The sequence below is a fragment of the Pseudophryne corroboree genome, chromosome 8 (genome assembly GCF_028390025.1).
Source record: "Pseudophryne corroboree isolate aPseCor3 chromosome 8, aPseCor3.hap2, whole genome shotgun sequence".
NCBI lineage: Eukaryota > Metazoa > Chordata > Amphibia > Anura > Myobatrachidae > Pseudophryne > Pseudophryne corroboree.
Window position 1 is genome coordinate 13,919,559 of NC_086451.1, and position 13,896 is coordinate 13,933,454.

Sequence of the window (13,896 nt, forward strand, 5' to 3'; positions counted from 1 at the left end):
TATGTGTTTCATAGATATTATAATGATACAATGCTAAACATTGGTTATACAGACACAATGCAGCCTTTATTCACAATAGTAAGACTTTCCACCTATTGTACTAGATACAACTTCCCTTTAAAGCTTGCAGACGACAGAAACGTCCCATTTTAAAGTGAATGCGACTTTCTCAAAATTCCCAATTGTTTCAGAGGGAGAAGCGGTGTCCTTGGCTAATCATTCAGAAGTTCCTTGTTGGGCGCTGCCATATTCCAACCAATCAGCTGCTACCTGTCTTTTTTTTTTTTTTTTTTCAAATACTGCCTGTAGCATGAGTTCAGAGCTTTGGGAGTCTATTCATGAAGCAGTGAGCCTGCGGAGAAGCTGACCAGCTGCTCCGTACAATTGTATAGCATGCAAATTATAAATGTTACTTCTGTGCTGATTGGTTGCCATGGGCAACTTCTCCACTGGCTCACTTCTCCACCTTTATCACTGCTTCATGAATAGACCCCTTCGTCTCTCACCATGCTTTGATAGGAGGGGAAATGGGACAAGGAATGGTGACTAATAGTGTTACCCAAACTCTGGGGCAGATGTATTAACCTGGAGAAGGCATCAGGAAGTGATAAACCAGTGATAAGTGCAAGGTGATAAATGCACCAGCCAATCAGCTCCAATATGTAAATTAAGTTAGGAGCTGATTGGTGCGTTTATCACCTTGTACTTATCACTGGTTTATCATTTCCTTATGCCGTCTCCAGGCTTAATACATCTGCCCCCCTATCCCTAAAGTCTTTTTTTTTTTTTTTTTTTTTTTACAGTCCAGGGTTTAAGGATATCCATGCTTGTGCACAGATGTTTAAAGCAAAAAGCTAATTAAGTCACCTGTTCTCAAACTTGGATATATTTAAAACCAGGTCTGTTTGGAGGGGGTTCTGAGGACTGAGGGGCAGATGTATTAACCTGGAGAAGGCAAGGAAGTGATAAACCAGTGATATGTGCAAGGTGATAAAGGCACCAGCCAATCAGATCCTAACTGTTAATTTACATATTGGAGCTGATTGGCTGGTGCCTTTATCACCTTGCACATATCACTGGTTTATCACTTCCTTATGCCTTCTCCAGGTTAATACATCTGCCCCTGTGTTTGAGAGATGAAGGGAATATCATGCATTGTAGATGGAGAAAGTATTGCTCCATACTCATCCATCTGTACCGAGCTGCCATCAACCAACCGTCCTTACCGTGTATGCTGCAGTCCCTTACGCTGTAGATGTAATATAATAACATGTCACTTTATAACTTAGACCGTTCTGCACGGGTGTGATACAGCAACAACTGTGTGCAACGGATTAAACCTGAGGGTACGAGATGAGCATCTGCTCCGTCTTTGGAAAAAATGAAGGCTGGACGGCTGCTACCAGGGGGTGTAATACAGACCTTGTTTTTTTTCTTGGCCACGAGCCATAATTAGTGTTTGTTGTAAGGGGGACGAGGGTTGCAGCGTGTGCCACACGTGTACCGTGCCTCCTGGTATAGCGCGTGCTGTAACGGATACTGTGCTGCTGGTTACTTGCTACACGCTGTGCACTCAGTAGCTTGCAGCCATACGGGAGGTGTTTCAGCACAATCTCCTATTTACAAGGTTCCTGTCGTCTGCACAAAGTGGAGGAACCAGATCAGGGTGAGGCGAGACTGTCTACTCTGACTGCGCTGGGTCCTTTCCCTTATCTATTATTCCCAGTATTTATATAGCGCCGACCCATTACGCAGTACATTACACTATAGGGAAATGACAGCAGCGATCCAGATCCAAGAGATTAAGGGGTCTCTGTCCCTATGAGCTTACAATCTAAAGGAGATGGGGCATGTGACAAACTAGCTGCAGCAGTAATGTCACCCCTTTCTAGTGAACTGATTGGCTGCAACCATTTACAATTAAGCGAAGAAACCGCCTCTAAACCTGTTCTGCCGCTTTCAGACATGTGACCCGGGAGTTTGGCGGATCTAGCAAGCAGGTAAATTCCCGCGTCTTAGCGCTATAACCTGGTCTCGGATTGTTACCTTTCACACATGCAGAAATTCCGGGTTGATGCGCGTTCACGTGATACAGCTGCACGGGGATCTGGTGTCTAGGTTGACCACGCTTAGGTCGACAGGTCACAAGGTCAACATATGAGTTTTTCACTTATTTTTTTTTTTTTTTTTATATGATCCACGTGGACTATAATCGGGAACAGTAATCTTAGCTGAAGCATGGCGAGAGGACACGGTGCACTAATTTGGGGTTCCCGGTCACTGTATGGAGAAAACGACACCAAAAAAACCTTATGTCGACCTTTTGACCTGGTCACTGTTGATCAACCGTTGTCGACCTAACTCTGGTCAATGCTCCATACCACACCCCACTGCATGTATGAAGGGGTGTTCCCGACACCGCCCGGCAAATGGTGCTATAGATCAGATCTTGTGCATTTAGTCCGTCTCCTCATTGGCATTCCTGATGAAGCATTTGCTGTTACGGAGGACCTGAAAATACTGTAGTAAAAGGTAACACTTGTAAATGAATATTCCTATCACAGATGTAGTGTCTCAGATAATCACTTCTTTACATTCATATATAGTTGATGTAAACCAATAGATATGTGAAACACTGGAGGAGAGTGATGTGCGACTGCGGAAATGTGCCGTGTAGTAATCCCCAGCCTCTACCATCTACATCTCGCCCTCCAGCCGTACGGTATTATATCCGCGTGCAATACAGTACAATGTGGCGTTATATGCTGGTCACGTGACTCATTAAAGTGCTCTGGCTAAAAACTGTACATCCGCTGTCACATCAGGGAGCAGAACTTTGATTGGCCGGTGTCTCTGGAAATACTGTTTTTATCGCGGACTAAGATGGACTGATTGCCGTACTGGGAGTACCACATGCTCTGGCTGCGGTTCAGGTAGGTGCCAGGGGAGGCGGTCTCGAGCTTCTGCTGCTGCTGCTGCCAGATAAGCAGAGAGGTGTCCCTGTACCGGAGTCTAGCGTATCCCTCCGACATGGCCTTCTCGGCCAATGGCGCCTGCCCGCTACTCATTGCCTCCGGTGGGGTCAACTTAGATTTAGATCTCCGGCTAAATGCTACAAAATGATGTCCATTCCCTTTCTGTGGTCAGGTCAGTCCGTAGATGTGAAGGTTCCGGATCAGCATCGTAATGACTCCTGTAAATCCGCTACTTGCAGGGGGGTGTAAGGGGGCAGAAATGCTTCATCTGTTCATCGGGAAAAGCTGCATCCACCGTTCAGCGACCACGCGTATAACGTACATCTGCAATAAGAGGATAACGGGTAACGATAGCAAATGTGACTTTAGTCATACAAAGCGCTTCCTGACGGCAACCAAACGTCACACCCTACCGAGAGAAACGGTGGCAATCCCAATCGCAGCTCTGCAACGCACACCTTCCCTGTCACATATTGGGGAGTTTTGTTATAAAAATAGAAAATGAATATTCGTGGCTGCGGTGGAACCAGGCAGACCGGAACATCACTGGTAAAATGCGCCACATGGCACCAGGAATTTACAGAACGTGCTCCCACGAGTCGGGGTGATGACAATTTGTTATTTGCCATCAGTTCATGTCTGGTAAACCGTGTAGCGTCTAAGGATATCTGAAGAGTGGGGTGAACTGGGCCTCAGACTGCCTGTACCCCCCCACGCGGCTGCTATATATTATCTACCAAAGCCGGACGCGTTTCACTGATCACAGGAAGCCGCTAACAGAGTGACCCCGGACAGACTGATCCCTGGCTCAGTGCCCGGCGAGGGGGCTCTCAGGTGACTGGTAGCGCTGCAGCACCCCACGCACAGGTCTAGAGGTCATTGTCCGCCTGTGCCTGGAGACTGGCTCATTCTGTGTGTGTGCAGATGTTTATCAGAGTCTTGTTTCTCAGCCAGTGTCCTGTGTCCCTGGAATGGTCACGAAGCCACTCTGAGGCAATGTCATCTCTCACTATCCATGGATCCTCATAGAGGTGACAGGAATAGAAGTGGCGGTCACTAACCGCAATAATCTGCAACGTGCGCAGCCGGACATGGCAGAGAACGTCATCGCTCCCAGGGACTCGCGTTAATCAGAATCAACCAATCATCGCTCATTACAAGCAGTAGCGGTCCTGCTCTGCAGCAGTGTTTCCAATATCGGTCCTTAAGGCACTGGCAGGTCCAGGTTTTAGTGATAACCATGGTTGAGCACAGGTGGTTACTTAAAAATAACTGAGGTACTAAGTAAGTCACCTGTGCTCAAGCATGGCTCTCCTTAAAACCTGGACTGTTGGTGCATCTTGAGGACCATGGCTGGGTACCCCTTCCTTAAACCCTCCTCTCAACAATTATGGCGCCAACCGGGCTGTCACCAGCGCCCTACATTCCCAATAAGCCCGGATATACACAGCCTGCACCACTGAGCGCCAGTGGAGGATGTCTCGCTCTCACCCCCTCCTCCTACAGCGCCGCCATCTTCCTCACTCAGCAATCCTCCCAAGTGTCTCTTATTTCCTCCCAGGCTCCTCTCCTGCACCGCTGAGCGCCAGTGGAGGATGTCTCGCTCTCACCCCCTCCTCCTACAGCGCCGCCATCTTCCTCACTCAGCACTCCTCCCAAGTGTCTCTTATTTCCTCCCAGACTCCTCTCCTGCACCGCTGAGCGCCAGTGGAGGATGTCCCGTTCTCTCACCCCCCTCCTCCTACAGCGCCGCCATCTTCCTCACTCAGCAATCCTCCCAAGTGTCTCTTATTTCCTCCCAGGCCCCTCTCCTGCACCGCTGAGCGCCAGTGGTGGATGTCCTGCTCTCACCCCCTCCTCCTACAGCGCCGCCATCTTCCTCACTCAGCAATCCTCCCAAGTGTCTCTTATTTCCTCCCAGGCCCCTCTCCTGCACCGCTGAGCGCCAGTGGAGGATGTCTCGCTCTCACCCCCTCCTCCTACAGCGCCGCCATCTTCCTCACTCAGCAATCCACCCAAGTGTCTCTTATTTCCTCCCAGACTCCTCTCCTGCACCGCTGAGCGCCAGTGGAGGATGTCCTGCTCTCTCACCCCCTCCTCCTACAGCGCCGCCATCTTCCTCACTCAGCACTCCTCCCAAGTGTCTCTTATTTCCTCCCAGGCTCCTCTCCTGCACCGCTGAGCGCCAGTGGAGGATGTCCCGCTCTCTCACCCCCTCCTTCTACAGCGCCGCCATCTTCCTCACTCAGCAATCCTCCCAAGTGTCTCTTATTTCCTCCCAGGCTCCTCTCCTGCACCGCTGAGCGCCAGTGGAGGATGTCCCGCTCTCTCACCCCCTCCTTCTACAGCGCCGCCATCTTCCTCACTCAGCAATCCTCCCAAGTGTCTCTTATTTCCTCCCAGGCTCCTCTCCTGCACCGCTGAGCGCCAGTGGAGGATGTCCCGCTCTCTCACCCCCTCCTCCTACAGCGCCGCCATCTTCCTCACTCAGCAATCCTCCCAAGTGTCTCTTATTTCCTCCCCAGGCCCCTCTCCTGCACCGCTGAGCGCCAGTGGAGGATGTCCTGCTCTCTCACCCCCTCCTTCTACAGCGCCGCCATCTTCCTCACTCAGCAATCCTCCCAAGTGTCTCTTATTTCCTCCCAGGCCCCTCTCCTGCACCGCTGAGCGCCAGTGGAGGATGTCCCGCTCTCTCACCCCCTCCTTCTACAGCGCCGCCATCTTCCTCACTCAGCAATCCTCCCAAGTGTCTCTTATTTCCTCCCAGACTCCTCTCCTGCACCGCTGAGCGCCAGTGGAGGATGTCCTGCTCTCACCCCCTCCTCCTACAGCGCCGCCATCTTCCTCACTCAGCAATCCTCCCAAGTGTCTCTTATTTCCTCCCAGGCTCCTCTCCTGCACCGCTGAGCGCCAGTGGAGGATGTCCCGCTCTCTCACCCCCTCCTCCTACAGCGCCGCCATCTTCCTCACTAAGCAATCCTCCCAAGTGTCTCTTATTTCCTCCCAGGCTCCTCTCCTGCACCGCTGAGCGCCAGTGGAGGATGTCCTGCTCTCTCACCCCCTCCTTCTACTGCGCCGCCATCTTTCTCACTAAGCAATCCTCCCAAGTGTCTCTTATTTCCTCCCAGGCTCCTCTCCTGCACCGCTGAGCGCCAGTGGAGGATGTCCTGCTCTCACCCCCTCCTCCTACAGCGCCGCCATCTTCCTCACTCAGCACTCCTCCCAAGTGTCTCTTATTTCCTCCCAGGCTCCTCCCCTGCACCGCTGAGCGCCAGTGGAGGATGTCCTGCTCTCACCCCCTCCTTCTACAGCGCCGCCATCTTCCTCACTCAGCAATCCTCCCAAGTGTCTCTTATTTCCTCCCAGACTCCTCTCCTGCACCGCTGAGCGCCAGTGGAGGATGTCCCGCTCTCTCACCCCCTCCTTCTACAGCGCCGCCATCTTCCTCACTCAGCAATCCTCCCAAGTGTCTCTTATTTCCTCCCAGGCCCCTCTCCTGCACCGCTGAGCGCCAGTGGAGGATGTCCCGCTCTCTCACCCCCTCCTTCTACAGCGCCGCCATCTTCCTCACTAAGCAATCCTCCCAAGTGTCTCTTATTTCCTCCCAGACTCCTCTCCTGCACCGCTGAGCGCCAGTGGAGGATGTCCTGCTCTCTCACCCCCTCCTCCTACAGCGCCGCCATCTTCCTCACTCAGCAATCCTCCCAAGTGACTCTTATTTCCTCCCAGGCCCCTCTCCTGCACCGCTGAGCGCCAGTGGAGGATGTCCTGCTCTCTCACCCCCTCCTCCTACAGCGCCGCCATCTTCCTCACTAAGCACTCCTCCCAAGTGTCTCTTATTTCCTCCCAGGCCCCTCTCCTGCACCGCTGAGCGCCAGTGGAGGATGTCCTGCTCTCACCCCCTCCTCCTACAGCGCCGCCATCTTCCTCACTCAGCAATCCTCCCAAGTGTCTCTTATTTCCTCCCAGGCTCCTCTCCTGCACCGCTGAGCGCCAGTGGAGGATGTCCTGCTCTCACCCCCTCCTCTTACAGCGCCGCCATCTTCCTCACTCAGCAATCCTCCCAAGTGTCTCTTATTTCCTCCCAGGCCCCTCTCCTGCACCGCTGAGCGCCAGTGGAGGATGTCCTGCTCTCTCACCCCCTCCTTTTACAGCGCCGCCATCTTCCTCACTCAGCAATCCTCCCAAGTGTCTCTTATTTCCTCCCAGGCTCCTCTCCTGCACCGCTGAGCGCCAGTGGAGGATGTCCCGCTCTCTCACCCCCTCCTTCTACAGCGCCGCCATCTTCCTCACTCAGCACTCCTCCCAAGTGTCTCTTATTTCCTCCCAGGCTCCTCTCCTGCACCGCTGAGCGCCAGTGGAGGATGTCCCGCTCTCTCACCCCCTCCTTCTACAGCGCCGCCATCTTCCTCACTCAGCAATCCTCCCAAGTGTCTCTTATTTCCTCCCAGGCCCCTCTCCTGCACCGCTGAGCGCCAGTGGAGGATGTCCCGCTCTCTCACCCCCTCCTTCTACAGCGCCGCCATCTTCCTCACTAAGCAATCCTCCCAAGTGTCTCTTATTTCCTCCCAGACTCCTCTCCTGCACCGCTGAGCGCCAGTGGAGGATGTCCTGCTCTCTCACCCCCTCCTCCTACAGCGCCGCCATCTTCCTCACTCAGCAATCCTCCCAAGTGACTCTTATTTCCTCCCAGGCCCCTCTCCTGCACCGCTGAGCGCCAGTGGAGGATGTCCTGCTCTCTCACCCCCTCCTCCTACAGCGCCGCCATCTTCCTCACTCAGCAATCCTCCCAAGTGTCTCTTATTTCCTCCCAGGCTCCTCTCCTGCACCGCTGAGCGCCAGTGGAGGATGTCCCGCTCTCTCACCCCCTCCTCCTACAGCGCCGCCATCTTCCTCACTAAGCACTCCTCCCAAGTGTCTCTTATTTCCTCCCAGGCCCCTCTCCTGCACCGCTGAGCGCCAGTGGAGGATGTCCTGCTCTCTCACCCCCTCCTTTTACAGCGCCGCCATCTTCCTCACTCAGCAATCCTCCCAAGTGTCTCTTATTTCCTCCCAGGCTCCTCTCCTGCACCGCTGAGCGCCAGTGGAGGATGTCCCGCTCTCTCACCCCCTCCTTCTACAGCGCCGCCATCTTCCTCACTCAGCACTCCTCCCAAGTGTCTCTTATTTCCTCCCAGGCTCCTCTCCTGCACCGCTGAGCGCCAGTGGAGGATGTCCCGCTCTCTCACCCCCTCCTTCTACAGCGCCGCCATCTTCCTCACTCAGCAATCCTCCCAAGTGTCTCTTATTTCCTTCCAGGCCCCTCTCCTGCACCGCTGAGCGCCAGTGGAGGATGTCCTGCTCTCACCCCCTCCTCCTACAGCGCCGCCATCTTCCTCACTCAGCAATCCTCCCAAGTGTCTCTTATTTCCTCCCAGGCTCCTCTCCTGCACCGCTAAGCGCCAGTGGAGGATGTCCTGCTCTCACCCCCTCCTCCTACAGCGCCGCCATCTTCCTCACTCAGCAATCCTCCCAAGTGTCTCTTATTTCCTCCCAGGCTCCTCTCCTGCACCGCTAAGCGCCAGTGGAGGATGTCCTGCTCTCACCCCCTCCTCCTACAGCGCCGCCATCTTCCTCACTCAGCACTCCTCCCAAGTGTCTCTTATTTCCTCCCAGGCTCCTCTCCTGCACCGCTGAGCGCCAGTGGAGGATGTCCTGCTCTCACCCCCTCCTCCTACAGCGCCGCCATCTTTCTCACTCAGCAATCCTCCCAAGTGTCTCTCATTTCCTCCCAGGCCCCTCTCCTGCACCGCTGAGCGCCAGTGGAGGATGTCCTGCTCTCTCACCCCCTCCTTTTACAGCGCCGCCATCTTCCTCACTCAGCACTCCTCCCAAGTGTCTCTTATTTCCCCCCAGGCTCCTCTCCTGCACCGCTGAGCGCCAGTGGAGGATGTCCTGGTCTCTCACCCCCTCCTCCTACAGCGCCGCCATCTTCCTCACTCAGCAATCCTCCCAAGTGTCTCTTATTTCCTCCCAGGCTCCTCTCCTGCACCGCTGAGCGCCAGTGGAGGATGTCCCGCTCTCTCACCCCCTCCTCCTACAGCGCCGCCATCTTCCTTACTCAGCACTCCTCCCAAGTGTGTCTTATTTCCTCCCAGGCTCCTCTCCTGCACCACTGAGCGCCAGTGGAGGATGTCCTGCTCTCACACCCCCTCCTCCTACAGCGCCGCCATCTTCCTCACTCAGCACTCCTCCCAAGTGTCTCTTATTTCCTCCCAGGCTCCTCTCCTGCACCGCTGACCGCCAGTGGAGGATGTCCTGCTCTCTCACCCCCTCCTTCTACAGCGCTGCCATCTTCCTCACTCAGCAATCCTCCCAAGTGTCTCTTATTTCCTCCCAGGCTCCTCTCCTGCACCGCTGAGCGCCAGTGGAGGATGTCCTGCTCTCACCCCCTCCTCCTACAGCGCCGCCATCTTCCTCACTCAGCAATCCTCCCAAGTGCCTCTTATTTCCTCCCAGGCTCCTCTCCTGACCGCTGAGATGCACAGTTTGCTTGCATGGATGGCCCATAGTGTGCACACACGGGTACAGCCTCATACATACACTGCACACATGTACAGTCTAATAGGTGCTCACATACATGTACGGCCTCATACAGTGCACACACATTCGTGTACAGCCTCACACAGTGCACACACATACGTGTGCAGCCTTATACATACAGTGCACACATACATGTGCAGCCTTATACATACAGTGCACACACATATGTGTGTGCACTGTATGGATATGGCTGTACACGTATGTGTACAGCCATATCCATACAGTGCGCACACACATACATGTACAGCCATATCCATACAGTGCACACACACATGCATGTACAGCCTCATGCATACAGTGCACACACACACATGCATGTACAGCCTCATGCATACAGTGCACACACACATGCATGTACAGCCTCATGCATACAGTGCACACACACATGCATGTACAGCCTCATGCATACAGTGCACACACACATGCATGTACAGCCTCATGCATACAGTGCACACACACATGCATGTACAGCCTCATAGATACAGTGCACACACATACATGTACATCACGAGGCTGAAGTTAGCGTCTTATTCGAGCTCCAGCTTCTTATTCAGATCATTCAGTTTTGCAAGGGTTAATAAGTCTTGGGCAACAAATCTGACATGGAATTTGGCCCCGTCACTGATTGTGGGGGCCCGTGCATAGGCACTAATGCGCATGTGCAGGCCCCCGCTGCGAGCGCTTTGGCAAAATTTTCATTTGTTGGAGCGCTAGCTGCCTGATTGACGGTTTCCTAGTGCGCATATAGAAACGCTGGAAACGTCCCAGGGAATGCAGGCGTTCCCCTGCCGGTTTGGGGCGGGTGGATGAAGTCACATGACGTCAGCGCCTGCTCCGATTTCGGACAAATACGTCCAGCTGCCACGTGAGTCATGGCTCACGCGGTAGCTGCAAGCGCCGGAGCCAGGAGGAGAAATCCTTCGATGGTAAGTAACATCCGTTCGCAGCCCTGCACAGGTGTTTGGGGGCGTTCTAAGGGACCGCGTTACTCTGCTTCCTATACGCCGAACATACGCAGCTTAGTGAGCAGGTCTGAATTAGGCATGCGCAGCACATTTTATGAGAGGGTGCACAATTGGAGGGGCATCTCTATCACCGCCTACCGGGCGTATCTATCACCGCCTACCAGGCATCAATGTAAAACTATTAAAACATGAATGACTACTTTATTATAGAAGAGCTATATATTACACTCCCGCCTGCCCTGCCCACCACAGTAAAGTCGGTGTCAGTCACATTTATTTACTAATTCTATTTTTTTTGTTTCTTCTTCGCTGCTTTCCTAAAGAATGATCCAACTCCGCAGGCAGCGTCTGTAGTCCAGTGCTCCTAAGAGGAACACTGGCTGGCTCCTGCTCGGTGAGTCGGTATCAGGCGTGGCACTCTGTTTGCAGCCGGGCAGTGAGGAGTCTGTGAGCGACACGGGCGGTGTGATGTCATCGCGTCACACCGGGCGCAGTAATGTGTGTGGAGGCAAAATACATGTGGTTCATATGCAATTGACCTCACTCAAAATATAAGTGGGTCATATGTAAGTGACCACGCTTTGTTGATTTCAGGTGTCAAATTTGTTGCCCGAGACTCGTTAACCCTTGCTAAACTACAGCTACTTATTCAAAATAGTAAATCATAATATGGTGTATGTGCCCACTATGCCAGCGTATTTCATGCCCAAACCAGTGTTGGGAAAGACAAAGTACATGTGGGTCATAACGGAGTGGGGTCACTTGCATGACTTCAGGTGTCAAATTTATTGCCCGAGACTAGTTAACCCTGCTAAATCTGAATGATCTCAAGAAGAAGCTGGCCGAATAAGAAGCTAACTTCAGCCTCGTATGTACAGCCTCATATTGTGCACACACATACATGTACAGTCATATACATACAGTGCACATACATACATACATACATACATACATACATACATGTACAGCATCATACTGTGCACACATACAGTGCACACACAAACATACATACATACCTACATGTACAACATCATATTGTGCACACATACATGTAGTCATATACATACAATGCATACATACATGTATAGCCTTATACAGTGCACACACATACATGTACAGTCATATACATATATGTACAGTCATATACAGTGCACACACATACATGTACAGTCATATACATACAGTGCACACACATACATGTACAACCTTATACAGTACACATACATGTACAGTCATATACATACAGTGCACAAACATACATACATGTACAACCTCATATTGTGCACACACATGTAGTCATATACATACAATACACACACACACACACACACACACACACACACGTATAGCCTTATACAGTGCACACACATACATGATCAGTCATATACATACAGTGCACACACACACACACACACACACACACACACACGTATAGCCTTATACAGTGCACACACATACATGACCAGTCATATACATACAGTGCACACACATACATGTACAGCCTCATATTGTGCACACACATACATGTAGTCATATACAGTGCACACACATACATGTACAGTCATATACATACAATGCACAAACAAACATACATACATACATGTACAACCTCATATTGTGCACACACACATGTAGTCATATACATACAATACACACACACATACATACATACATACATACATGTATAGCCTTATACAGTGCACACACACACACACACACACACACATGTACAGTCATATACATACAGTGCACACACATACATGTACAGCCTCATATTGTGCACACACATACATGTACAGCCTTATACAGTGCACATACATACATGTACAGCCTTATACAGTGCACACACATACATGTACAGCCTTATACAGTGCACATACATGTACAGCCTTATACATACAGTACACACACACACACACACACACACATACATAGCACACATGTACAGCATCACACTATGCAGCAAGTCCTACGCTCAAATCCGGGTAACAGTGTTGTTATTATGTATCTGGGCAGTAGTGACAGGCTACAGCCCGGTGACCCCCAGCAGCTGCAGAACAACAAGTCCCAGCACGCCACGCACGCCAGGTTCGGGTGTCAGAACAGATCAAATTACATATCCGTGGCCTCAGGGTGACCCGAGCCTCCTGCTAGCTGCACTCACCCGCTTCCTGCGCCCCCCGGCCTCCTCAGCTGCCCTCCAGCGCCAATCCCGCTGCAACCATGGCAACGGCGGCGGCTGTGCCCTGCGCTGTGCGCTCATCCTACCTTCCCCCGGGAACAGAGCGGCGGCGCTGAGGTTCCGGGGAGGAATCATCTGCATGTGACCATGTACACCTGTATATCATGTATATCATCATGTCATGTATATGTCTCCTGCATTATGTTATTTATCTACAATATCCATCTATTATCTATCTCATATCTGTCTATCAACTATCTGCAGTCTCTCTCTCTCTGTCATCTATCTACAGTATCTATCTATCTATCTATCTATCTATCTATCTATCTATCTATCTATCTATCTATCTATAGTATCTGTCTGTCGTCTATCTATCTATCTATCTATCTATCTATCTATCTATCTATCTATCTATCTATCTATCTATCTATCTAGAGACACTCACTATAGGCCGCACCTCATCAGGCAAGGCATTGTGATAGGTGACCATTATTATATCTGATATATGGATTGGTTTCTGTATATGACAGTGCTATGTACATGTTGGTGCCAGGCTCACTCCTAAATACAGCAAATAGTGGGGGGCACACAGGAGGGGACCCTTCATAGTACTATTACTGACTTATCTATAGTAGCATGCCCCTTTGGGGTCTATTCAAGTAGGAGCGCTGCAGTGCGCACATCATACTCACAGGCTTGCCTACTCTCCCTGAATTAGGGATGGCCATCGACCATTGATGATTCAAAATCATCGATGGTCTATGACTGATGGTAACTACTTTCCAGATGGTTTCCCGCCATCGATGATAAAGAGCTATCAAATTTTTTTTTCTCCAGGGTGTCAGGGACACGGAGGTACATTGCTCCACCCCCCAACACCCGCAAATCCACGCCCCCGGGCCCTGATTGGCCCGTGACTCACTCACTATTAAGTAAGGGTGACCATCAATGGGTAAAACCATCAATGTTTCACTTACAGATGATTTCCCACCATTGAGGTTACCTATCAATGGTGCCATCAATGATAACCATCGATGGATAACCCACCGACGGCCATCCCTACTCTGAATGTAATGGAGACTCCGAAATCTCGGGTGGCTCTTCCAGAAAGGGGTGGCTCTCTCCTACAAGTGGTGGGAATCTGAGCATAGCTCCGCCCCCAGCACCCCCCCCCCCCCCATCCCCCACACAC

At 51.6% G+C, this 13,896-nt stretch overlaps 1 protein-coding gene across 1 annotated transcript; it reads right to left on the reverse strand.

Annotated features, from left to right (window-relative positions):
* Positions 1-1,079: 1,079 nt before the first annotated feature.
* BRD3OS (BRD3 opposite strand) lies at positions 1,080-12,795 on the reverse strand. Its single transcript, XM_063935931.1, has 2 exons — positions 12,687-12,795; positions 1,080-3,299 (listed from the first exon to the last, which is right to left on the reverse strand). The coding sequence occupies exon 2, from the start codon at positions 3,066-3,068 to the stop codon at positions 2,817-2,819; it is 252 nt and encodes an 83-aa protein (XP_063792001.1). The 5' UTR covers positions 3,069-3,299; positions 12,687-12,795; the 3' UTR covers positions 1,080-2,816.
* Positions 12,796-13,896: the final 1,101 nt, after the last annotated feature.

Excerpts from the sequence above, each read along its gene's own strand:
- BRD3OS (XM_063935931.1), bottom strand. The coding sequence starts at position 3,068 with ATGAGTAGCGGGCAGGCGCCATTGGCCGAGAAGGCCATGTCGGAGGGA.